Genomic DNA, 25,770 nt, shown 5'->3' with positions numbered 1-25,770 from the left:
TGGTCCCCCATGGGTTTGGCCTTGGGGGTCTAGGGACCTTCCTGTCTTGGCCTCTCTGCTCAGGGAGGCAGGTGAGGGCAGGTCTCTGTCTTGAATGTCCCTGCCCCTCTGGCTGTGTTCGTCGAGGAAGGAACACTCTAGGGAGTCCACGGGTCCCTGAGCCGGCTGACCCCCTCATTGTGGAGCATGAGCATCCAGGGTTGGGGTGGGCAGCCTGCTCAGCTTTGGGGACTGGGGGGTGTGAACAGGACTGAAAGACTCCAGGGTGTGCAGTCCTCTCACAGCAGGGAGGTAGCACTGCCCTTCCCTCTCCTGCTCCTGGAAAAGCTCATGTGCCTGGATGGCAGCATTCTGCTCACCCGCACGGGCGTCCTCTTCCTGTCCTCAGCCCCAGCCCCTCCGGGAATCCCAGCTGCAAGGAGGTCTCTGTTTCCTGAGGGGAAACCATGAGGGAGGAGGGAAATGCCTTGCTTTCCTGGCTGTGGATCAGAGGAAGCAGCAAGCCTGGGACTTCCCCTCCCTTCTGGCCATGTGTGCGTGTGTGTGTGTGTGAGGGGGACTGTGTGTGACAGGTGTGAGTGTGTGCATACCCACACGCATATCACAGCAGAGTGCAGAGAGCACCGATGGACTCTAAAACGGGGTGACTGTCTGCTTCTTGGGGTATTGCCTGGGATGATGAGGGTATCGGGTGGTGGTGATTGCCCGCCCCCTCCTTCCCTGAACATAAAATAGTTGTGGCTGAGAGAGGGGCCGTGGTGACCTGAGGCTGGGAGGGGGGAGCTTAGGACGGTGGCATTGCAGCGGCGGGGGGCGGAGGGTAGGGGTTGTGGAATAAAGGCCAAAAGGTGAATCCAAGGTCGGGCAGGGAGGGACAGCTGCCTGGCCTGTAAGCACAGGTGGGAACACTGGGATGGGTCAGCAGGGGGTAAGTTGGGCCGTCCTGGCCAGAACCATGGCTCCCCTCAGGAAGGAGGTGGAGGGAAGAGAGGGGCAGTGGAGACCCAGGAGTCTCCCTTCCAGCAGAGAGGCGTCTTGTGCACTCTGTGCTCGCCTGGGAGCCTTTTCTCACTCTGGGCACACCTGGAGCTCCTGGGGACTGGGACCACAGGCAGCGTGACTCTCCGCTGCCCCGAGCCTCCTGCCCCTCACTAGGTCCTGTTAGCATCACCCCAGGCACCTGGCCACAGCAGGGGCCAGCCAGGGCACCCCGGGATAGCAGGCCCAGGCCCTCTGCAAGGCCTCTGGCACTTGGGAGAAGCTTTTGCCCCTTTGTCCTCTGAGCAGAAGGGTTGGCAAAGAGGGAAGGGGACAGGCCAGTTCTGCACCTGGCCTTTCTCCGGAATGAAGGCCTCCACCTCCCGTCCGTCCCTACAGAAAGAAAAGTAAACTGTTTTCGCGGCTGCGCAGAAAGAAGAACAGGTACCGGCAGTGAGTGCTGCGGAGGGGCGCAGTGGCCCGCGCCCTGGCCGGCCCTGTGCATGCGCCTTGCGCCCTGCTCCCAGGCGCCACTAACCCGTAATCTGGCTCTGTGTGCAGTGCTGCCCGGCAGGGCTGTCGTGTGCGTGTTGGGTGGGAAGGCAGAGGCGGAGCGGGGCGGGCAGGCCTCTGAGCAGCTGGCTGGATTTAGCACGTTCCTCTGGGCGCCCCACACTTGTCTAGCCCTGGTGGTGCCCCGGCCACCAGCGCACTTAGCCATGGAGGACGTGGCTGGGAAGGAGGCCTGGGGAGGGCTAGGGAGGTGACACTGCAGCACGGTGGGGTTTTTTGTTTTTTAAACAATTCTATGTGTATACTATATACTTATACTGATATATATTCTTTAAGGAGAATACATTCCCATAAAACACAAATTCCAGGAGGAAAGATGGTGTCAGCGACATCTCTTACACTGTTCCACTGTTTGCCCTCAGGTGACTCGGTCACTGGTTCCTGCTGGATGCTTCTAGATCTGCACTGTCCAGCACAGGAGCCAGTTACCCCATGGGGCTATTGAGCACTTGAAACTGGCCAGTGTGTGACCGGGCAGCGGAACTTTTCATTTGAATTACACGTAAATTTCATTGCTTTGAGTTTGCATTGCCGCCTGTGGCTAGTGGCAACCCTATTGGGCAGCACCTTTCTAGGCCTCTCTGTACAGGTTCTGGTAGAGAATTTTCTCCCTGCACCTTCGCCCCTGTGCCTGGGGTGCACAGCATCACACCACCTCCCCCTTGGGTTCTAGCACTGAACGCCATGGCTCAGGACCTGTCCCCTCCATTGCCAGCTGCCCACTCCTCTGTGATGAGGACGCTTCTCTTAGTTTGTCTAGGCCCTGCTTGTGGCCTCCAGCGGCTGAGAGGACAGGAGAGCCAAGGTCTGGAGACATGTTCCAGGGTGCTGTGATGGACAGGCAGGGAGGGCAGCCGGCTGGGGAGCAGCCCCCAGAACAGAGGGGCTGCTGCGTGTGGTGTGGGAGACTCATTGTGCCTCTAGGATGTCTGGCTTTCTCCTGCTGTGGATCTTGGGCTGTCAGCATGGGCCCTGGTGGACCCTGTGGAGCCTGTGGGGTGGTTGGTCTGGCCTCTGTGACAGATGGTTCCAAGGGACCTGCCTGCACTCCTGGGGACCATAGACCTCCAGCCTGGAGTCCCGCCTTGTGCTGTTCCTGTTTCTGAGGCAGGCTCCCCACTTCCAGCCCCCCAAGCCCAGGTCCCTTGGCTCCCCGCACCCTCCTGCTCTCTCTCACATACACACACACACATACACACACACACACAGTTTCACACCTCCATATGCACACACCTCTTCACACAGACGTCAATACATTTGCCCCTCCGTCTCCTGCGCCTTGGCCCCCCAACACTGGGCTCCCTTTCTTGTCCTGCCCCCACAGTGACAACGCGCCTGCAAAAGGGAACAAGAGCCCTTCGCCTCCAGATGGCTCCCCTGCCGCCACCCCCGAGATCAGAGTCAACCATGAGCCAGAGCCGGCTGGCGGGGCCACGCCCGGGGCCACCCTCCCCAAGTCCCCATCTCAGGTAGGAGTGATGTCTTGGTAGCAGGTCCCCTGCCCTCCCTCCTTCTCCTCCGGCTTTGCTGTTGTCCCCCATCCTCCCATTCCTCTGTCCCCTTTCTGGCCTGGGCAGCTATGGACCCGATGCTTTGCCCAGTGGGGATTGGGCCTGGACCTGGATCTCCTTCCCCCGACCCAGCCTGGCGTGCTTCCGGGAGGCATCTGTGACTGCTCGCTCCTCCCCAGCCCCCACCCCCACTGCAGTGCCCTCCCCTTCCCTCTCCCTGGTCTTTTGTCTGCTTGACTCTTTCTCCATCTTCTTTTCCTCCCTAGCAGAGGCTCTGGGCCCTCAGCCCACAGAGCATCCAGATCTCCAGAGTGGGCTGCCTGTCCCTCTTCCTGGGGCAGGAAGAGGGAGGAGCCCAGCCAGGTGGCCATGCAGGACCTTTAAAGGGACAGGGAGAGGAAAGGCTCAGAGGAGGGTGTGGGGTGGCTAAGGGGTCAGGTCCTGGGCTTCCGGACTGTCCCTGTCTCCACCCCGCCTGCTCCCAGCGGGCCCTCCAAGTGTCTGCAGGGCCCTAGATGCTGGCTGGCCAGGTTGGGGTGTTCTTATAGCCAGGGCTTCTGCAGCTCCCCGTTTTCTGCTGCCGCCCTGCTCTCCTGCTGACTAGGATAGCAGGGCTAAGGACATGGTGGGAGCCTGTACCGAACAGCACTTCCCCTGGCCTGGACATGGTGCCAGTGCCTTCTGTGTTTTCGTTCACTGAGTCCCCACAACCCCCCTGTGAAGCAGGCGCTGTCATCACCTGATGCACGAGGAAGCCCAGCCTCATGGGTGTGTGACCTGCCTGAGGTCCCCCACCTGGTGGGCAGGGGTGTGGCCTCTGCCCCATCCTGGTGCCACGCTGGCTTCCTCTGGGATACACTCGTCTGAGCTGAGCTCCCTGTGGGCAGCCCTGTGCCCTGGGAGGTGGAGGGAGGGGCCTGTGGGAAGGGAGAGGTGGGCAGGGGGAGGCTGGGGCCCGGCTGTCTCTCAATGACTGTTTCCTTCCCCAGTCTTCTCACCAGGCCAGTGGGAGCCTGACCCTCCCACAGTTGGCTAGTGGGCAGCCTGGGGCCTCTTTCGCTTCTTCGCTCTCCTCCCTCCTCTCCCCTCACCTCTCTATCTCTTCTCTCTCCACACAGCGTTTCTGGACCGCCTGCCTCGGTGTCGCTCTTGGGGATGGCCTGGGGTCTTGGTGTCTATGTTGGGGGGCTGGGAGGGCAGTGACTCTTCATTTGCTGCATCCTGCTCAGTGGCCTGGGTGGGGCTGTGGCCTGAGGTGTGACTAACTGTGTCTTTGTCTCTGTCTGTCTCCCCCAAACCCCGCGCTCTGCTGTGCCTTCCCGCGCGGCCCCTCACCCGCCGCCGACCCACAGCTCCGGAAAGGCCCACCAGTCCCTCCGCCTCCCAAACACACCCCGTCCAAGGAAGTCAAGCAGGAGCAGATCCTCAGCCTGTTTGAGGACACGTTTGTCCCTGAGATCAGCGTGACCACCCCCTCCCAGGTCAGCCGCGGCCGCCGCGGCCCAGCTCTCCTCTCTTCCTGCCCTCTCAGGGCGTGCATGACCTTCATCCTCTATGCTTCTGTCTCAAGAGCCAGGAATCTGGCCAGAGACAGTGTCAGTTTCCCTCTCTCACCCTTCCTTCCCTCCGTCCATCATCCTCCATCATCCTCCATCACCCATCTCTGAGCATGTACTAAGGCCAGATGCAGGGCCACAGAGGGGAAAGGTGCCGCCCCTCCCGGCGCAGCAGTCATGTCAGCAGCGCCCTCGCGGTGCAGTGGGTGCTATGGCAGAGGGGATCGGGGAGTATGGAGGACCTGTGGCCATCAGGGAAGGCTTCCAGGGGCAGGGAGAGTTGGAAGGTCCTGGAATGGCTGAAGCACTTGGACTTCAGCTCCCACAGCTGCTGTCAGCCACTCAAGGGCGGGGGCAGCGGCCAGGCTGAAGAGCAGAGCTGCTGTGTGCACACTCCCTAAGAGGCACGGAATGCCCAGATATAGCAGGGAGCCACCCAGGGTGGCTTGGGTCTCTCCCGACGGGCCCTTGGCTCAGCGAGGAGCCACGCAGAGGGTCTTGGGTCTCTCCCAGTGGGCCTCTGGCTCAGCTGTGGAGGTGCCTCTGGGAAGCCCGGCCCATAGCCCCAGGTCTCACGTCCTTCATGGTGGAGGTCAGGTGGGAGTGCCTGTGCTGGAAGTGCATCTTGCCAGTGCTGGAGTGGGCTGACGTGTTGTCAGATTTGCCCAGGGGTGGCCGGCCTTCCCCGCACTTGCCCAGAGCTGACTGCCTCCTCAAGGCCAGCCCTCCAGGCCTCAGCCTCCCTCCTGTGGGTGAGCCAGGACTCTTCCCACACGGAGCCTCGCCTGTAGGGAAGGCTGTCCAGTCCAGGCTGTGGTGGCCTCCAGCAAACCCCTTCACACAGCTCAGATGCCTAGCGGGGATAGGTTGGAGGGTGTGAGTGTGGGGAGTGGCTGCTGGGAACTGCGAACAGTGGTCGCTGCTAGGAAGGGTTGGGGATGGTGGGCCTCAAGCCCCTATGCAAAGACTAGGGCTAGAACTAAGGAACTTTAAATACGAGGCTGCAGGTGTCTGGGTGGGTGACGCCCTAGTTCAGGGGCCTGGCAGGTGCAGGAACCCCTCTCTGTGGGACAGTGGCAGAGGGCGATGTAGGAAGAGCAGTGTGGGGCCGGGCTGAGGACCTCCAGGGCTGCTTGCTGCTGGCCTCCCTGGCTCGAGCGTGCCTCCGCCCTGGGGATGCCCAGTGTGTGTGCAGGCGAGGGAGATGGGATGGTATGGACACTGGCAAATACTGAGCGGAGAACGGTGCCAGCCACTTCCTGTACCCCACTGTTTGGTTTTCAACCACCCTCTAGGAGGGCATCGTGCCCCCATTTAACAGGTGAGGAAAGGAACCTAGGGCCTATGCTGCAGGCCCACGCCAGAACAAGGTGTGCCAGGCCAGGAGGTGGCCCAGAGACCACCCGCACCCAGGCTCTGAGCGCGCCTGTCCCTCCATACCACACCTGCCTCCTTGGCCACTGCGTGTGCCATCTCCAGGCAACTGATCTTCCCGGTCTGGTCTGGGGTGGGGGAGCCATGACCTTTGGGTGGGGGATGGGGCAGGGGTGGGTTTGCCCTTGTCCATGACACTGGTGCCCACGGGCTTCCTGGCTGTGGGGTAGTGAGTAGCCTGTGTCCCTGCATGGAGGGACAGTCCCGGGCCTGCATGGCAAGGTGCCACCTGCCGGGGCACGACAGTGAAGGGATGGTCAGCTCTCTGGCAGATGACCCTCTCCTCAGCACATGACGGGTATTGCTGCCTGGGTTGGCTGACTTCTCTGAGACGGGAGGGAGGGGTGTTGCTGGGGCAGGGTGGGGGCCACTGTGGAGAGATGCTGGCCGCCCGCTGGTGGGAAGCACTTCGGGGCTGTGTACGGGCGTCCTCAGGGCTCCTTCAGAGATGGCCGGTTATGGGGCAGAGCAGTGACCTCCCCGCCCTGGGTTTTCCAGACAGGGCTGGACCTAAAGGAAAGTCAGCTGCTGGGATGGGCCCAGGGCAGGGCTTGGGGCCTAGGGCCCCTGGTTCCAGGAAGTGAGTCCACTTGGCCTGAGCTGTCTGATACCTCGGCTTGGCCATGTGGACTGCTCCACACCTTGTCCCCTGAGCTGCAGGACAGCTGGGTCCTCTTAGGACTGAGGGCCTTGGGTCTCTCCCGATGGGCCCTCGGCTTAGCTATGGAGGTGCCTCTGGGGAGCACGGCCCACAGCCCCAGGTCTCACATCCTTCATGGTGGAGGCCGGGTGGGAGGGTGCCCCTATCAGTGCACGGTGCCTGTCAAGAGCATGTGGAGCTGGGAAGCCTCTGGCCTGGGCTGTGGGGCTGGGGTTCTTCCAGCACTGCCTGAGGGCCCTGGAGGGGAGCACCCCGGCCACGTCCCTCTCTTTTTAAACCTTGGCAAAGTTCTCTCTGGCCCCCAAAGGGAAGCCCCAGGTACAAGATGGAGATCGCAGCCGGGCAAGTCCCTGCTCCTCGGAAGGCAGCTTGTGCCCTGGGCATGGGTGCTGCCCCAGGGCTTACCGGAGTCATTGTCCCCGCCCATGCCGGGGGCTCTGAGGAAGCCCCTTCCTCCCGTGCTAGCCTGGCCCAGCTTATGGGGAGGCTTGTCACAGTGTGGCCAGGGCCACCGTGTCCCATCCCTGGGGCCTTGCCTGTCACATGCCTATTCCTGGGCTCACTGGAAGGAGATCTTGGCGGGGGGCTGCTGGGAGGGGTCAAGGGCCTGCAGTTTTAACCCAGGTGCCCCAGGTGGTTCTGAAGCCCCCGAATGTTGAAGACCCCCACTTTGAAGCTTGGCCTCTTGGGCTTTGTGGGCTGCCTCCACCCTTTCCTCCATCCCTGGAGCTGACTGCTGGTAGTGTCGCCAGAGTGACCTGCCTGTCTGGGGTTGAGGAAAAGCCAGTGTGAAGTCTCTGCCTTTGGAACTTTCCCAGTCGGGAGCACTGAGGGTGGCTGTGGCATGGCGTTACTCTTGCCACTGGGGGGTAGCAAGATCAGCAGAACTCTTGGGGCAAGGAGCAGAGAGGAGGTGTGGGCATCAGGGTGGGGGGGCCCGCCAGCCTGTGGATGGAGGTGGGAGAGAGCTGGGGCCTGGCGCTGGCCCTGTGGGGTGGTGGCCACGGGTGGGCCTATAACTGGGAGTTTGAGGCAGGCACTGGGGTCGTCCTCCTGGCATGGGCGGGAGCCTGTGCCGGGGCGTGTGGCTTTGGGCAGTGCACCCGTGTGTGAGGTGGATGAGCTGGTGCCTGGGCTGTGTGCCAGCGTGTGTGCGTGTATGTGTGCTTGCTCTGTGCATGCATGGTGTGTGTGTGTGTGTGTGTCCACCCTTGTGCCTGTGCCTGCAGTGTCTGCCTGGGGTGAGGCTCCCAGCTTAACACTAACTGCTTCCTCCTCTGCTGCTGCTGCCAAGTTTGAGGCCCCGGGGCCTTTCTCGGAGCAGGCCAGTCTGCTGGACCTGGACTTTGACCCCCTCCCGCCCGTGACGAGCCCTGTGAAGGCACCCACGCCCTCCGGTCAGGTTGGTTGTGCCCACCACTGCCCATGGGCCCACCAGCTTCCAGGTACCCAACCCTGGGCTCACGTTGCCTATTGGCCACGTGACCCCAGCTCGGCCTGGGTCACTGCCCTTCCCCCTGGCACCTCAGCCTTCAGCCCTCATCACCTCCTGGTTGTAGGGCAGGAAGCAGCCCCTGATTAGCTGGGAGAACTCTCAGTAGGGGGTCACTGAATACTTCCCAGCAACTTTGTGCTCATCTTGCATCCTGGCCTGGGGTCTTGAAGCTCCCTGAGAGGTGTCAGGAGCTCGGCCACCTGCAAACCTTGAAGTCTAGCTGGCTCCGAGCCACTCCTGTGCCTGCTGGGCTGGAGGGCTTGGGGCGAGCGGGGGTAGGGTCCCTGGGGACTGCTTGCCGCCCTGTCTCTAACCTCTGTGCTAACTGTCCTTCTCGCCCTCACTGCTGCGCTCAGTCAATTCCATGGGACCTCTGGGAGGTAAGCTGCACGTCTGCTCTTTGTCCAGCCCCTGGGGGAGCCACTCTTCCATATGTGTCCAGGCCCACATGCCTTGGCCTCCTCCTAGCCTGTTCACAGGTGCATGCACCCCACACACACCCCACACGCAGGACACAGGCACGTGCTCATGCACAGGGAGCTGGTGAGGCCACCCGCCTCCAGCCATTCTGCTGCTTCTCCCTCTGGCAGGCCCTTGGAAAAGGGGATCCTCAGTTTAGCTTGAGACAGGGGTCCCCTGAGATCTGGTCCTGTTTTCATAGCCTGTGAGTGTTTGCCTCCAGACAGAAGTGGGCTGGTGCCCCAGGATGGACGAGTGTCCTCAGGGTGTGGGGCAGGAGGGCCTCAGGGTGGAAGGTTCTTGCCTTCTCTGAGCTTTTTGGCAGTGGGGAGCTGTTTGGGAGGAAGGGGAGAGGGGAGGAATGGATGGTTTGAGAGAGTCAGGGAATACAGGGTGTGGCTGAGTGCCTTCTGAGAGCAGGGCCTGCAGGCAGGTGCAAGGCCATCTCACACAGGACAGTGTCACTTTCACCTGATAGCTCAGGACACAGAGGCTCAGGGAAGGCTCAGTACTTGCCCAAGAACTGGTCATGGTAGAGCCAGAGTTCCAACAGGGGCTCCTGGGCTTTGTCCCTGAGACCCCCTGATACAGGCAGAGATGCTGGGAGGGGCAGGCGGGCGTGCAGGTGCCCTTGGGGCACGTGCTGGCAGCCCAGGCTCCTGGGAGCTCTGGAGGCTCCAGGGCAGGACTTCCCTCTGGAGGAAGCCAGAAAGAGCCAGCCTGGTGCGAGCTGGTAGGGACATTTTGACAAGTGGATTTTGGTAGGTGCTGAGCTTGGGCAGTACAGTCACACCTGCCTGTCCCTTTGACAGTGGTAGGAGAGAGGATGAGGGAGGCGGGTGGCTGGCCGGGCTCCGCTGGTACCCACCCTGCCCCCACCAACCCCAGCCGCTGGTGACATTTTCTCTTGTCTTGTGATCCTGCCCATTGCCTTTCCACCCCGGCCTCCCTGCCCCCTCCCTGTTCTCTCCTCGTGGCCTGTTACCAGCCCACAGAGAGTCCAGCTGGCAGCCTGCCTTCCGGGGAGCCCAGCGCTGCCGAGGGCACCTTTGCTGTGTCCTGGCCCAGCCAGACGGCCGAGCCGGGGCCTGCCCAAGTAAGTGCCCACCTCCAGCCCCTGTCTGGCTTGTCCCCAGTCTCTGGGGGTGCAGCATGGAAGCCCCGAGGAGGGGTTGCAGGAGGGACCAGGCCACCATGGATGTGAGGGTGAGGATAGGGTCCTGAGCTAGGCTGCCCCAGCACGGGCTTGTCACCAAGGCTGCCAGGGGTGAGTGAGCACAGCTGGGCGCATCAGCCCCTCCTGCTCGCCCACCCCAGCCCAGCCTCCCAGCCCAGCCTCCCAGCCCAGCCTCCCAGCGCAGGAGGAGGAGCATTTAGAGCACCTACTGGTTTATGCCAGGCACTTTCCAGAATCTTCTCATTTAATCTTCATCATCACCTTGCCAGCCAGACACTTCCTCCTTTTACAGATGAGGAGATGGGGGCTAGGAGGGTTGAGTAACTTGGTTCCAGCACTCAGAAGTGGCCAAGTCTGAGTGTCGGCCCAGGTCAGCCCAGCTCTGGGGTTACTGCAGGGCCTGCCATGGTGCCCGTGCTGTGGTACCTGTGCTGTGGTGCCCGTGCTGTGCCACACCCTTCTTGGATTTGGGCTGCACACAGGCTGCACTGCACCGCCTGCGCTGGGTTGTGCTCAGGCTGGGACAGATGTGTGTTGCTGTCCCCTGCCATGGACTATAGGTTCAGCAAGCTCCTGCCACCTGCCGGGTCAAGCAGGGTGGGCGGGCGGTGGCTGTGGATGGGCGAGGTCTTGGTGCCGAGAGGGCAGGGCCTGTGAGGTGGGGTTGGGGGTGGCACTCCGGGGCTTGCACTGGGCTTCTTCACAGCATGTCACTCACATCCCTGGGCCTGCCAGCACCTACTCTTCAGCTGCTTCCCGGGCCCAGGGCCCAGCCTGTCCAGCAGAAGCTCCCTGGATTCTTCGAGGCACTGGGCGGCTCTAGACCCTGCTGCCAGCTAGGCGATGCCCCTGGCCCTGTCACTTGGGTGCTGCCCTCCTGTGGCCTGTTTCCTGTGTCCTGTCCTGTGTCTGACCCCAAGCCGGCATTTATGTTGCAGCCAGCAGAGACCTCGGAGGTGGCGGGTGGGACCCAACCTGCGGCTGGAGCCCAGGAGCCAGGGGAGACGGCGGCAAGTGAAGCAGCCTCCGTAAGACAGCAGGGACAAAGCCCTGCCTTTTCCTCCCTGCCGCCCGCCTGCCTGCCCGGGGCTCCCCTGTGGCCCCTGCTGGTGCTGGTCCAGGCCTGGCTCCTGTTGAGGAAGCTGGAGGTGGGCTGGTCTGGCACCAGGCACAGACACCTTTCTCCCCTTCCTGCCCCTCTTCTCCTCGGTGGCCCTGGTTGTCCCTGGACCACCTCCCTGCCCAGCTGACCTGTACCTCTGCCACCAGAGCTCTCTTCCTGCTGTCGTGGTGGAGACCTTCCCAGCAACTGTGAATGGCACCGTGGAGGGCAGCAGTGGGGCCGGGCGCTTGGACCTGCCCCCAGGTTTCATGTTCAAGGTGAGCCCACAGCCTCTGACTGCTGCAGTCCCTCGGTGCCTGGTGGGCAGATGAGATGAGGCTCTGTGGTTTGCCCAAAGTCGTGCAGGCGCTACTAGGTCGCTCCCAGCCAGCAAGGTGGCATCTGAGCCCCATATTGTCCTGCTGCTTTTGAGCATTCCTGGTCTCCATATCGCCACCTGCACCTCCCACCCTCGAGGCCCGTGCTCTGTGCAGGGCTGGAGGTGGGACGGAAGGTCTGACTCGCCATCCGCATCCTCTGCAGGTACAGGCCCAGCACGACTACACGGCCACCGACACAGACGAGCTGCAGCTCAAGGCTGGTGACGTGGTGCTGGTGATCCCCTTCCAGAACCCTGAAGAGCAGGTGAGGGCTGGGTGGGGCCGCCAGAGCACAGGAGGACCACAGGCGTCCTGGCTGTGGCTGGCACCGCCGTGGTGGGGGCAGGCCAGCAGGGGGCAGCAGAGGCCCGCGAGCACCAGGGCTCCCGCGCCAACTGCTCCTCCCCACCCTCCACGTCTGGCTTTTTCCTCTCTCCTTTCCTCTCCTCTCCGTTTGCTCGGCCCCTCTCCTGTAGGCCTCTCTCTCTCCCTGTCCCCATACCCCCTTCTTCCTGTAGCCTCTGCTTTCTTCTCCCCACGTCCCCCTTTGCTCAGGCGCTCTCAGCTCTGCCTCTGTCTATCCCCTTCTCCTCTCCTGGCGGCTGTGCTTGAGGCCTGCCTCCCTCCTGGGACAGGATGCTTGACCCCTCCTGCCCCGCCCACAAGGTGCCCACCCTGCAGCTGGCCAGAGCACTGGTTGGGCTCATGAAGCCCCGTGTGCCGTCCCTCGAGGCGGGCCCTGCACTGTGCACGCAGGGCCATGGGCTTCCCAGCTGTGTCCCCAGCTGAGGCTCACCCACGATGCCTTCCAGACCCTTCTCCTCCTTCTGTGGCTTCGTGTTAATCTTCTGGAAATGAGGGCTCCTGTTGAGCCTGGGCGGGTGCTGTGTCCCTCCTAGGTCTTGGACCCTCCTGGATCTGGGTCAGTTGCCCCGCCCAGGGGGCCGTGGACTCTTGGCAGGAGCCTCCCTGCTGTGTAGAGCCAGCTTTGCTTGTGGGGGGTCGGTGGTGCCATGTGGGCATCTGGCTTCCTCCACGGCTCAGCCCCTGAGCACCTTGGGCTGTGCACAGAGGGCCTGGCCGGCTTCTTCCTGCTTCCAGAGAACATGTTTAGCCATCAATACATCTGTATGAATGGGTTATCAGAGCGGCTGAGGGTGACAGTGGGTCTGCCTGGGTCTTGGATGAGGCTGACCCTACTGGGGGTCCTGGGCTGGGATATAGGGGTACCAGGTACTTACTGAGGTCCGGGGCAGGAGGCCCGAGTGATGATGACCTCCTGGGCCTGGCACTGATTCGGCCCTTTCTCCTAAGCCCCCAGATCTTCACGGACCTCCTAGTGGGCCAGCCCGGGCTGGGTAGGATTTCAAGCAGACTCCTACCCAGAGCCCACAATGAGAATTGCCCTGGGGCTGCTGGAGGGGTCTCAGATAGGGCATGAGTAGGGTCTGTGACCAGGCTGACAGTGACACAGAGGGAAATAACAAAGACCCAGGGAGGCCCCAGGCACAGCCCAGCTGCAGGGGCAGCCTCGGCCCAGCCACTGGCAGGAGTGGATGGCCCTACAGCTCCCCGTGACCCACCTGGGGCCAGGGGCCTGTCAGCACGCCTAGAGAAGGCCCTGCAGGGGTCAGGATTGAAGCAAAGGGCAAGTTGACGTTGGAGGGACTGGTGGGATGGCCCCAAGTCCCTCTAGAACTTATAACTTGTTATCACTCCCAAAACTTTCTGGTGTTGTTTGAGAAGCCTGGAAGCCTGGAAGGGCTGATGTGCTCTGCATGCACATCATGCATGCAGTGGGACTCACCAAAACCAGCCACGAAAGGTGAGATCCACCTGCGGACGACAGGCTGGCTCCTGTGGTGCCTGTGGGCAGGAGCGTCAGCCAGCAGCATCAGGGAGTGCTGCCTGGAGGAGGTGTTCTCAAGGTGCGCTTGGCAGGCTGAGGGCCCAAGAACAGCAGGAGGAGGGGCTGTCTTCCCAGCAGATTGGAGTGGGATGCGTGCCCTGTGGGGTCGAGCCCCTTGCTCATCCCTGTGCGACCCGGTGCTCTGCCCCTCAGGATGAAGGCTGGCTCATGGGCGTGAAGGAGAGCGATTGGAACCAGCACAAGGAGCTGGAGAAGTGCCGCGGTGTCTTCCCCGAGAACTTCACTGAGAGGGTCCCATGACGGCGGGGCCCAGGAAGCCTCCGGGCGTGTGAAGAACACCTCCTCCCGAAAAATGTGTGGTTCTTTTTTTTGTTTTGTTTTCGTTTTTAATCTTCTGAAGAGCAAAGGGAAATCAAGAGGAGACCCCCAGGCAGAGGGGCGTTCTCCCAAAGATTAGGTTGTTTTCCAAAGAGCCGCGTTCCGGCAAGTCCGGCGGAATTCACCAGTGTTCCTGAAGCTGCTGTGTCCCCTAGTTGAGTTCCTGGCGCCCCTGCCTGTGCCCGCATGTGTGCCTGGCCGCAGGGCGGGGCTGGGGGCTGCCCAGCCACCATGCTTGCCTGAAGCTTCGGCCGCGCCACCCGGGCAAGGGCCCTCTTTTCCTGGCAGCTGCTGTGGGTGGGGCCCAGACACCAGCCTAGCCTGGCGCTGCCCCGCAGATGGTCTGTGTGCTGTTTGAAAATAAATCTTAGTGTTCAAAACAAAATGAAACCAAAAAAATGATGAAAACTGTCAGAAAACGTGTGTGTATTTTTTCTCCCTCTTCTTGTCCGTGAGTGCGGATGGAACCGTGTTATCTGTGGCTTTCTCACCGAGATGGTCTGCACCTGAAGGCCCGCTGCCCTGGGCTGGTGCACCACAGGGCTTCAGCCCCTGTCCTCTGGGGTTTTTAGGGATGGTCAGCTGGAGGTCAGGGACTGGGCGCTTGGGTGAAGGGGTTTGGCGAACCATCTCCGTCCGAGAAGTCTGCTGAGTGCTATCCGAAGTGACCTTTTTTATTTTATTTTATTTCATTTTTTTGAGACAGAGTTTTGCTTTTGTCGCCTAGGCTGGAGTGCAATGGCGAGACCTTGGCTCACTGCAATCTCCCACTCTTGGGTTCAAGTGATTCTCCTGCCTCAGCCTCCTGAGTAGCTGGGATTACAGGCGCGAGCCACCACACCAGGCTAATTTTGTATTTTTATTAGAGATGGGGTTTCACCATGTTGGCCAGGCTGGTCTCAAACTCCTGACCTCAGGTGATCCACCTGCCTCGGACTCCCAAAGTGTTGGGATTACAGGCATGAGCCACCACACCCAGTGACCTTATTTAATACGCATGAGAACCTGTGGTTCAGGTACCAGGACTCCCTTTCACAGATGAGGAAGCTGAGGCCCACGGAGGTCCAGTTACCGGCAGGTGAGTGGTGACACTGGGCTGTGGGTCTGAGCACTTGACCCCAGACCAAGGGTAATGCTTGTGTCTGGTGGGGTCTGAAGGGCCTGGGTGGGGGGCAGGCATGCTGGCCTGGCTTGTCCCTCACCTCATGACCCTTGCCGACCCCGCCCTGGGCGCTTCAATTCCATCGGCAGACTTGGACAAGTCTGAGCAGCGGAGCAGCAGCTTTCCAGGAGCTGCAGGGGCTGTGCCCATCGTCCCAGGGAGCAGCCTGCACTTCCAGGTGGAAGGAGCTCACGGCTCCCTTTAGTAATAGTTAAAGCCGGTGAGTGCGGTGACTGTCAGAGTCTGAGCTTTATTTTGGGGTAAAGCCCCTGGGCTTTGCTTTAGGTGGCAGGATTGTCATTGCTGTGGCCCTGCCTGGTTCTGCAGGGGGCAGATAGTGTTGGCTCTGCCATCCATGGCTTCCAGGAGCAGTGGAAGTCACAGCAGCCGGGACAGAGCCCCTTTCTGGTTGTCCCTGCTTGGAGATCTCCCACCTTTCCTACTTTCCTTCACTCCCTCCTTCATCCCTTCCTCCCTGACAGCCTCATTCCGCTGCCCAAGGTCCACAGTGCATTGTGGGTGGAGCCGGCTTGGAGCCCAGCCCACTTCTAAGCCTGGGTGCACGTGCCCCGGGCTTTGTGAGGTGCAGCCACAGTGCCATCATGGGAAGTCTTTGCTTTTATTTCAACCTGAAAATTCAAAACAAAACAAAACAAAACAAAAACAAAAACAAAAACCTCATCTAAACACGTTATCCAGGAGAAAGCATTTAGATTAGGTTTTATGACAATATAAGATTCCAAGATAAGTTCCATGGCAGCTTTCAGCTTTACCCCAGCCCTCGCCACTGGGGTAAGGAGCGGCCCTACTCTGTACCACAGGGTCAGGGCCTGCAGGGAGCTTCTTGCCAGAGGGAGCAGGGCCAGGATCGGGGCTGGGAAGCCTGCGGATCCAGAGGGAGGGAGGCCAGGTGTGAGGTTCCCACCCTGCTGCGGAGGGGCAGCGGCCCAAAGTCTGAACTGAGATGTGTGTCTGGGAGCTGGGGTGTCACTAGGTTCATGGTAGTGCAGGGGGCATTCAGAGCCAGGCAGCGTGAACAAACAGGCCAGTGAGCTGAAGGGCCGGGCAGAGCAGAGGGCCCAGGCCAGGATGGGATGGAGGAAATAGCAACAGGTGGGGTGAAGGTGGGCCATGGTGGGGGCCGGGAGAGGTGCGGGCTGCTCTCCATGCCTGGCAGCTGGATGTGCAATGTCCCGGAGGGCTTGGCAATCTGGCTTGATTTGGGCTGACGTGGTCGCAGAGGCCCAGACCCTGGGCAGGGCTCCTGACTCTTAGAGCAGGCAGGCCAGGGCTGTGGGTTCTGGGACCCAACTGGGGCTGGGGGCTCTTGCAGACCCCACACCCTGGGAGGGCCGAGCATGAGCTTGGGAAGAGGCCCATCCTGGGCAGCCCTCTGCGTGGCTCCCCTCCAGCCTCCCGGAGCCAGCGTGTGGCGGGCATGACAGTGGCGGTTTGGAGCCAGGACTGGAGAGAGTGAGGTCTAGGAAGGCCGCCCTTTGTGTGGGGGCTGTGGGGTGGGCTGCAGCACCCCAGGTGCCTGAGGGAGGGCCAGGCCCTGCATGGAGGCATTCTCATGGCTTCCTGGAAGGTGTGGGCCACTTTTGAAACCCCATGAAATTCTTTACAAATCGATTTACTTATTTATTACTCTATGTTACAAACTCGTTTGCTGGCAGGAGCAGGATTTTGAGTCATGGGACTTGGCAGCTAAAATTATCACACACACACACCCTGTCAGTGCAAACGGCCCTGGGGCCTCAGGCTCTGCACCAACTCCGCCGCCAGAGTCTCTCAGAAGTGTCCGTTCTGGTGCAGGGAATGACCCTGCTCTCCGCCCTCCTGCCAGCTCCCCTGTCTTCCACTGCAGCCCCAACACTGACCCTGCTGCTGGCCCGGCCTCTCGGCCCTTGTCCTTGATTGGATATGCTAATCATGTTGGTGTCGCTTCTCTCAGTTTTGCTGGCCTGAAGACCCTTGGCCATGCCTCTGGGGTTTTAAGTGCCCATACTCCTGGCCTCAGTCACCCCAACACCAGGCTGCATGCGGGGATGTCATGAGGGGTGGCCAAACACTGGGTCGCTCTGCTCAGCAGCTGTGGCTGGCGTGCTGGGTGCTGGGTGCTGGGTGGCTGTGGCTAAGGCCGTCCGAGATGCTCTCGGCCTCCTTGGCCTCTGGGCAGCAGCTTCATCTCGGGGCTGAGTAGTTCCGAGTTTGATGCCTGCACACTTCCTTCCGAGATGCACCCCAGAAAGTATTTTTTTTGTGTCATTGAACCCTGAGCCAGTTGCTGTGGCCTGGGGTGGCACTTGCAGATTAAGACAAATAAGGTCTGGAGCTGGAGGTGGGCTGAACTGGGTGAGGGAGGGGTGAATACCTGAATGAAAATCGGGGTGAGGCTTCTGAGGAGATAGGTTCTAGGAGCTCAGATCTGGGAATGTGCACTCCATGGTGGCTTCCAGAAAGGGCCCTGAGACTAGGGAGCTTGCCTGGATGGGAACTTCGAGAGATGTGTGAATGTGTGTGTGAGTGAATATGAATGTAAATGTGTGTGGATGTGTGAGTGTGAATGTTAGTGACTGTAAGTGTAAATGTGTGACTGTGTGAATGTGTGACTGTGTGAGTGCAAATGTGTGAGTGAATGGGTGAATGTGAATGTGTGAGTGTATGAGTATAAATGTGTGAACATATGTGTGTAAATATGGGAGTGTGAATGTGTGTGAATGGGCAAACGTGAATGTGTGTGACTGTGTGTGTATGTGAGTGAATGTGTGAATGTGTATGTGTGAATGGAAATGGAGGAAGTGAGGTGTGTGAAAGAGATGTAAAGGTGTGTGAATTGAAATATGAACTGGTGAATGTGAGTGTGAATGTGTGTGAATGTGAAGGTGTGGGTGTGAATGTGTGAATGGTCAGAATGTGAGTGTGAATGTGTGTGAAAGGTGAGGTGAATGTGAATGTGAGTGTATGTGCATGTGAATAGGTGTGAATGTGGGAGTGTGAATATGTGTGAAAGGGTGAGTGTAAATGTGAGTGTGAATGGATCAGTGAGAACGAGTGTGCGTCTGTGTGTAAATGCATGTTAATGGTTGTGTGAGTGTGAATGTGTGCACGAGTGTGTGTGAATGTGTGCACGTGTGAATGGCTGAGTGAATGGCGAGTGTACATGGGAATGGGTGAGTGTGAATGGGCGAGTGCACGTGTGACGTTTCTGGGACACTTGCTTGGTTCACTTTATCCAGCCTATAGCTGGCCTAGGGCAGCGTGAGGGCGGAATGCAGCCGTGGAGGTTTGCTCCTTCGTGTTCCAGGGGAATGCTCACCCGACGGCCCCCGCTCCTGGTCTCAAGAAGCTCCTCCGCTGGAGACAGGGAAGACAGCTGAACCCCTCCTCGGCTGCGCTGTTTGGAGGCTTGTGCTCTGGGGATGTGTTGCATCTGTAGATCCAGTGTCCCAAATGGTCATTCAGTCGCTCCTGTATCCATTCATTCACCGGCCATTTCCCAGGCAGGCACTGAGCTACAGAGAAGATTAAAATGCATTCCTCAGTGGACTCGGGACTGCTAGACGAGAGAGGACGGAGGCAGCAGGGCTGAAAAGCTCCCCATTGGGTTCAATGCTCACGACTTGGGCGATGGGATCAACACATACCCCAAACCTCAGCATCACGTAATACACCCGGGTAACAAACCTGCACGTGTCCCCGATTCTAAAAGAAAAGTTGAAAAAGAGAAAATAATAAAATGTGGTTCCTACGGAGGCAGAGCAGCCGTGGCCACAGCGGTGCGTCTGGGTGGTGCATCTGAGGTTCTGGGGACAGAAGTGGAGCCGCCACTCGGCTTCGCACAGGGTAGGTGCCCCGGTTGAGGGGCTGGCACTTGGGAGGCCGCCTCGGGCAGGGGCAGCCAGTGGAACAGGCAAGCGGACACCAGGTTGGTTGAGCTGGGGAGGTCTGGAGCTCAGGAGAGAGACGGGCCGGGAAGAGGCGAAGGTGCTGGGAGAGCTTGTAGAGGAGGCGGAAGGAGGGCCGGGGCAGCTGGTGACCACCACATTTAAGAGGAAGGAAGCCAGCTAGGCGCGGTGGCTCATGCCTGTAATCCCAGCACTTTCCGAGGCCAAGGCGGGTGGATCACCTGAGGTCAGGAGTTCCAGACCAGCCTGGCCAACATGGTGGAATCCTGTCTCTACTTAGAAAAAAACAACCAAAAAACCCTCAAAAATTAGTCTGGTGTGGTGGTGCATGCCTGTAATCCCAGCTATTCAGGAGGCTGAGGCAGTACTATTGCTTGAACCCAGGAGGCAGAGGTTGCAGTGAGCCGAGATCAAGCCACTGCACTCCAGCCTGGGTAACCGAGCGAAACTCCATCTCAAAAAAAAAAAAAAAAAAAAAATGGAGGAGGAGGGAAGCCTGTAATCCTAGCACTTTGGGAGGCCGAGGTGGGGGGATCACCTGAAGTCAGGCGTTTGGACCAACCTGACCAACATGGTGAAACCCTGTCTCTACTAAAAATACAAAAATTAGCTGGGCGTGGTGGCAGGTGCCTGTGATCCCAGCTACTCAGGAGCCGAGAATCTCTTGAACCAGGGAGACAGAGGTTGCAGTGAGCTGAGATCATGCCACTGCACTCCAGCCTGGGCGACAGAGTGCGATACCGTCTCAAAAAAAAAAAAAGGACAAGGGAAGCAGGAGGTTTCACAGGCACAGCCAAGGAGCTGTTCAGTGCCATCCTTAGGAAGAGCTCCCTCCTCAAGAAGCAGCTGTGGTGGATGGGGCCCAGAAGGCTGGGAGATTTAGGACAGTGGCCTTGCCCACCTGCTCTCAGGCCCTGGGGATCCACAGAAGGGCCGCTGTGGGCAGCCAGGGAACACAGGCGGGCTGCTGCCACCGGTACTCCTCACCCTGATTATGCAGAAGAGCAAATCACTGAGGAAAGGCCCTTCTTAGCGCAATTAAAAAGGATAATAAACAACGGGTGAGAAAGCTGCCTTCCCGAAAGCCCCCGATGACAGTGAGGATCAGCCGCTGGAGGGAGAAGGGCAAAGCCATGCTCCTCTTTTCCTAGACAGCCACGGCCAGTGCACAGGGGCAGAGAGGGCCCTCCAGGCTTGTCACGGAGAGGCTTTGAATCCCAGGCTGGACAGAGACTTAAAGGCCCCTGTCAATCAGCCCGGGGTGCTTATCTCATGTCCCTGCCCCATGTGACCTGCAGGGGGTGGCTGGAGAGGGGAGCACAACTCTTCCTTGAGGAAAAGGATAGGCTGGAGGTGGGCCGAGGTTGGCACACAGATGCCATTCAGAGCTAAGGCGGCAGACTTTTGTCTCCCGGAAGCTGGTGCATCTCCACCTACTTTCAAGCTGCCAGGTCTAGAGGACATGCACTTTCCATGAAGCAGAGTCACAGATGGCTTGGAAGCTCCTGGGAGGCTATCCTTCATTAGGAATTGAGGGCCCGAATCTGTGGCTCAGGGCAGTGTTCTCACCTCCAGGTATCCAGCTGCCCATCTTCCCCCATGCCCGTGGGCACCTTGAACTTGAAGTGCTTCTAAGCTGACTAGTCCAGTGTGGGCTGTCCTCGGACTCATTCCACACCCTCCTCTTGGAGCAGACGCTGCTAGGTGCCCACCCAATACTCATCCCCTCCGCTTGCCCAACTGAATTCTGGTTTCGTTCAGGGTACCAATGCAGTCCGCTAAAGTCAGTCATTTTCCCAGCCTTCCTTGCCGCTGTGGGTGGCCTTATGACATAGTCCTGGCCAATAAGATGGGAGAGGGCATCCCTTTGCAAAGAAAACATCAAAACCTTGCTAAGAAAAAGGCCTTTGGGCCGGGTGCAGTGGGTCATGCCTGTAATCCCAGCACTTTGGGAGGCCGAGGTAGGCAGATCACTTGAGGCCAGGAGTTCAAAACCAGCCTGGCCAACATGGCGAAACCCCATCTCCACTAAAAATACAAAAATTAGCTGGGCACAGTGGTGCGCACCTGTAATCTCAGCTACTTGGGAGGCTGAGGCAGGAGAATTGCTTGAACCCAGGAGGCAGAGGTTGCAGTGAGCTGAGATCGCACCACTGCACTCCAGCCTAGGAGACAGAGCAAGACTCTGTCTCAACAACAACAACAACAACAACAACACACACACACACACAAAAAAAAAGAAAAAGAAAAAGGCCTTTGCCTCCTTCTGCCTGGAATGAGGGCCGGAGGTGCAGCAGCCATTTTATGACCCTGAGGCCACACTCAGGAGGATGAAGGGCCACTCACTGAGGATGGTAGAGCGAGAAGGTGGGGTATGGCTTTGCAGAGAGTATGCAGTCCAACCCCATTTCTCTCCTTCTGGATTGTTTTTGTATGAAACAAATAACGGCATCACATCTGTGGGGGTTTTGTGGCTTGAAGCCTCCCTGATTGCTGCCATGTCCTGCCCGAGTCCTCAGATTTGGCCTCTTAGAGAATTCTGCATAGGTTGCTCCCTCTGCACCGGCCCCTCCTAGTTCAGGCCTGGTCAGGCCTGCAGCCTCTGCAATGTCTTCCTCTAGGCCAGTCCCTGGAGGGCACCGTGGCTGCCGGGGCGGTTTTCCTGAACCTCCTTTCTGGCCTCATTGCCCCATGTTTCAACCCTCCAATAGCCTCCACTTCTCATGCAAGCCCAGATCCCTTAACCAGCCCCTTCAAGCTCTGGCCCCTGGACAGCTCTTCAGCCCCATCTTCCACCACCCCTAGTCTGGAATGGCCTGTCCTGGTAACCCAGATGAGCTGCGGGTCTGCTTCCCAGTGTCTGCCTTTCCTCTGCCGTGCTGTGGTCCCGCATTTCTGAGGTGCCCTCCCCCTCCCAGCTGATTCCCCCTCCCTTCCGGGGTGCACGGGCCCAGCCCGAGGGGGGTTTGCCTCCTCCAGGTGTGCTGGTTTGTCCACCTGTCAGTCATGGCACTGGTCGCACTGCGTGTACCTGCAGTCGAGCTGCCCATTTTTCTGACCCCACCTGGACACTGCCTCCTGTGCAGCTCTGTGGCCCAGGCCGGGGTCCAGGCTCAGCGTGTGGATGACATGCTCTGCCTCACTCTGCTCAGGCCCCTGCCACGTGGCCACTTACTGCTCACTGCAGAAGCCACAGGGCACTGTCCACTAATAACTAGAGAAAATGAGTCATAATTCCCTCGCCCCAACCCAGCAATCTTTTTCATTTTTGCCTGTGTGAATTGAAGCTTTTAAAAACTCAAGGGCAGGCTCTGGCATTTCTCCTGGCCACATTTCACCTGGTTAGAGTTGACCCGGCAGTTGGGCGTTGTTGGCTCTCTGCACACTCTGAGTTGGCCATGGCAGCCTGCACCCTAATGTGGTCCAAGCCTGTCATCCAGACTGAGCCCAGGTGGGTGGACAGATGGAGGGACAGGCAAACCCACTATGTAACCTCCAGTAGCCTACTTACAGACCACAAACCCAGCTTCCCCATCTTTTTTTTTTTTTTTTTTGAGACGGAGTCTCACTCTGTCGCCCAGGCTGGAGTGCAGTGGCACAATCTCAGCTCACTGCAACCTCCACCTCCCGGGTTCAAGCGATTCTCCTACCTTACCTCCCGACTAGCTAGGATTACAGGCACATGCCACTATGCCCAGTTAATTTTTGTATTTTTAGTAGAGATGGGGGTCTCACCATTTTGGCCAGGCTGGTCTCGAACTCCTGACCTCAAGTAATCTGCCTGCCTCGGCCTCTCAAAATGCTGGGATTATAGGCATGAGCCACCGCACCCAGCCCAGCTTCCCCATATTTAAGTGAGGAGTTTGGATGAACGTGATGCACTGTAATAAAATCATTAAACTCCACCCACAGAACCCCGGGGCACACTACTGTAGACTCTTGCCTTTCACTGTGTTAGATATTCTCTTCCAGAATATTGATTTTTTTCAACTTTTATCCTTTTTTTTTAAAATTTCAGATAGGGTCTTGCTCTGTTGCTTAGGCTGGAGTGCAGTGGTGTGATCATAGCTCACCGCAGCCTCAACCTCCAGGGCTCATGTGATCTTCCCTATTCAGCCTCCTAAGTAGCTGGGACTATAGGTGCACACCACCACACCCAGCTAATCTAATGTCTCCTTGATGTCCTGCAATTTGCTAATCTTTCTCTGTTTTGTTCACAAGAATTTTATGAGAGACCATGAGGTCCCATGGCAGGGATCTCACATTTTAACATGTGTGTCCATAATTTTTTGAGCCAACAGAAAGCATCCACACAAATGTGAGCATCTTTCGAGGTGGTGTGCCGTGTGTGTCCTTATTCTAACAAAGGCTGTGGCTGTGCAGCGAATTCTAGAATTTCCTCGCTGGGATACATATTCAGGCTAGCGGCAGTGTTGCTCAGATACATTCCATGCTAATGGGGTAAGATCTTCTGTCAGGGAATTTGATGATTGTGTAATAATAAGAACATTTCTGTTTGAAAAGTTGCCTACAGGTTGAAGTTGGAATGGATTAGAATAGAAAGAAGCAAAACATTCCTCTGATGGAGTGACAAGGTCATTTGTTGGAAAAAAATGACCTTGAGAGCATGATTGGTCCCAAAAGCTAATCCGCCCTCCCCATGGGCTGGGTGGAAGAAACCAAAGAGGCGACTTGTTCTGTCTGAAAAAGGAATGACAATTTTGTCCTGCCTGTGGGGGACAGACAAGGGAGGTGGGTGGAGGACCCCCAAAAAGGGATGGGGTAGGAAGAGCATGAGGAGGAGAGTGTGGAGGGAGACAGGGGCCTGAGGAGATGGCCTTTCACCAGGCCTGAAGACGGGCCAAGCCTCGAGAAATCTCCCGGGCAGCAAACAGCGGGTGAGTCTGTAGGACGCCCACAGCTCCTACTCAGTAGTAAGTTACTTCTAGTTCTGTGCTGGGCTGAACATCCCACCTTTAACCCTACGCCCTGAGCGTGTCTGTGTTCCTTCAAAGGGCTCCAGGAGTTGGCTGAGTTCCACACTAGGTCTGACCCAGAGACAAGAGGAGAGTTGCTACAGGAGAGGAGAGGGTTTGACCCAGCAAAGGGAGAAATGCCACCTTCCCCAGCTCTGCCTGGAAAAGGTCCTAGGAGGGAGAGGGGCAGGAACTGAAGTCCTCACAATATGTAGGAAGGTACCTTGAGCGGTTTTATTTGGAAGCAAAGAGGATGATCCCAGAAGATACAAGGGCACAGGGCCAATAAAAAGCAGATATTTGGGTTGCATCCAGGAGCTTGGAGGCAGATGTTGAGTTGTCAAGAGCTGGGCTCTCCAGCTGGAAGCATCTAGCCTTTATGGTGAGACATTGCCTTGGGCTGCAGTTTTTCTTCCTGTAAGATGGTGGCCATAATACTTAACTCACAGGGTTGTTGTGTGAAGTAAGAAGTATTACAGGACAATTTTCAAAAAAGGTTAAGTCATTCGGCAGGGCGCAGTGGCTCACACCTGTAGTCCCAGCACTCTGGGAGGCTGAGGTGGCTGGATCACTTGAGGCCAGGAGTTTGAGACGAGCCTGGCCTACATGGCAAAACCCCATCTTTACTAAAAATACAAAAATTAGCTGGGCGTAGTGGTGTGCATCTGTAGTCCTAGCTACTCGGGAGGCTGATGCACAAGAATCACTGGAACCCAAGAGGCAGAGGTTGCAGTGAGCCAAGATTGTGCCACTGTACTCCAGCCTGAGTGACAGAGTGAGACTGTGTCTCAAAAAAAAAATTATACATATACATATAAGTATATATATGCACACATCTCATACAAAGAGAAAAGCTACACATTTTATTTAACTAATTAACAAGGAAGCAGTAAGATGTTACAGGCAGTTTAAATGAGAACTGGATTTACAGAGGTTTATATTCTCCACTGGACAAGATGCACGTGCGTTGCTTTGGCCCAGAATTATGTGCATAGCTAGGAAAAGGAAACTTCTGCATCTTCAACAGCCCCACACAAGCTGATGCTCTCTCTGCAGAACTGCAGAACAGTCCTGCCCAGACAACTGAAGGCATGTGTTCCCACAGAATCAGACAATCCCTGAGGGTCCCTAGCCAGTGCCCAGAATCCATCAAAGGGACACTGAGTTTTTGCCCATTTAAAGCCTATCACAACTGAACAATCTTCGTCTCCCTGCTGCAGGATCACAACAGTCTCCAAAAATGATTCTCAATCACAAGACGATGGGTCTCAGTTTGGCCTATTTACACAGGTGCAGTGAGAATGTTCTAGACTTTCCAGAACTCCTTGGGTTAGCTTTCTTATTTTTTTTAGATAGAGTCTTGCTCTGTCTCCCAGGCTGGAGTGTAGTGGCATGATCTCAGCTCACTGCAACCTCCGCCTCCTGGGTTCAAGTGATTCTCCTGCCTCAGTCACCTGAGTAGCTGGAATTACAGGCGTGGGCCACTATGCCCAGCCAATTTTTGTATTTTTAGTAGAGATGGGGTTTCACCATCTTGGCCAGGCTGGTCTTGAACTTCTGGCTTCAAGTGATCTGCCCGCTTTGGCTTCCCAAAGTGTTGGGATTACAGGCATGAGTCACCGCGCCTGGCCTGTAGCTTTCAAATCTAGAGTGCTGTGCAGCATTGAGCAACTGCCATGGCCCTGGAATTCGCTTCTGTCTGTCTGCATAGAAAATCTTAGCTGGGATTTACAAAAGCCTCTTTTATCTGCTAGGAAACCGAGTTCAAGGAACTGTCGCCACCAGATCTCACCTATGTACCTGTAACTTTGGATGGCTTCCTCGCTTCTCAGAGTTCCCTACATCGGTTGATGCTCCTGGCCTGCAGGAAGCCACCTTTCCTACCACCAGTGAGGCTAGGACACAATGGCCCAGCATGTTCTCCTGCAATAGCTTTGTGGCATCAATTCTCTATATAAAGTGGCTTATCCCACCTGATGAAATGAGAATCGCTTCCAAGTATGACAAGTCCGCAATAACCCTTATTGCGTAATGCTATTTTATCCCAGCAAAAGAAGAAAAGTTCGCCATTGAATTTATGAAAATAACTATATTTCCATGAAAAGTTAAGACTAAGTCATTTTCTGAATTCTGGAGGGTTAGTGAAAATA

The 25,770-nt window shown here is 57.7% G+C and overlaps 1 protein-coding gene across 10 annotated transcripts in view; it reads left to right on the top strand.

The window, feature by feature from the left end:
* BIN1 (bridging integrator 1) overlaps window positions 1-13,988 on the top strand; it is a 59,007-nt gene extending 45,019 nt beyond the window's left edge. For 2 of the 10 annotated variants that reach the window (XM_032145565.2, XM_032145563.2), the window contains 9 exons: window positions 2,876-3,020; window positions 4,415-4,543; window positions 8,008-8,115; window positions 8,565-8,588; window positions 9,656-9,763; window positions 10,783-10,872; window positions 11,114-11,224; window positions 11,490-11,591; window positions 13,389-13,988. In XM_032145565.2, the coding sequence (XP_032001456.1) occupies window positions 2,876-3,020; window positions 4,415-4,543; window positions 8,008-8,115; window positions 8,565-8,588; window positions 9,656-9,763; window positions 10,783-10,872; window positions 11,114-11,224; window positions 11,490-11,591; window positions 13,389-13,496 (925 nt within the window). In that variant the 3' untranslated portion in view covers window positions 13,497-13,988. The remainder of the gene's footprint in view (window positions 1-2,875; window positions 3,021-4,414; window positions 4,544-8,007; window positions 8,116-8,564; window positions 8,589-9,655; window positions 9,764-10,782; window positions 10,873-11,113; window positions 11,225-11,489; window positions 11,592-13,388) is intronic. The other 8 variants (XM_032145570.2, XM_032145569.2, XM_032145573.2 and 5 more) reach the window with 5 other exon arrangements.
* The last annotated feature ends 11,782 nt before the right edge of the window (window positions 13,989-25,770 follow it).

This window comes from Hylobates moloch, unplaced genomic scaffold (assembly GCF_009828535.3).
Source record: "Hylobates moloch isolate HMO894 unplaced genomic scaffold, HMol_V3 SCAFFOLD_24, whole genome shotgun sequence".
In the NCBI taxonomy this organism is placed as follows: domain Eukaryota; kingdom Metazoa; phylum Chordata; class Mammalia; order Primates; family Hylobatidae; genus Hylobates; species Hylobates moloch.
The sequence above is the reverse complement of the archived record's forward strand: the minus strand, read 5'-3'. Positions and strand labels throughout refer to the sequence as shown.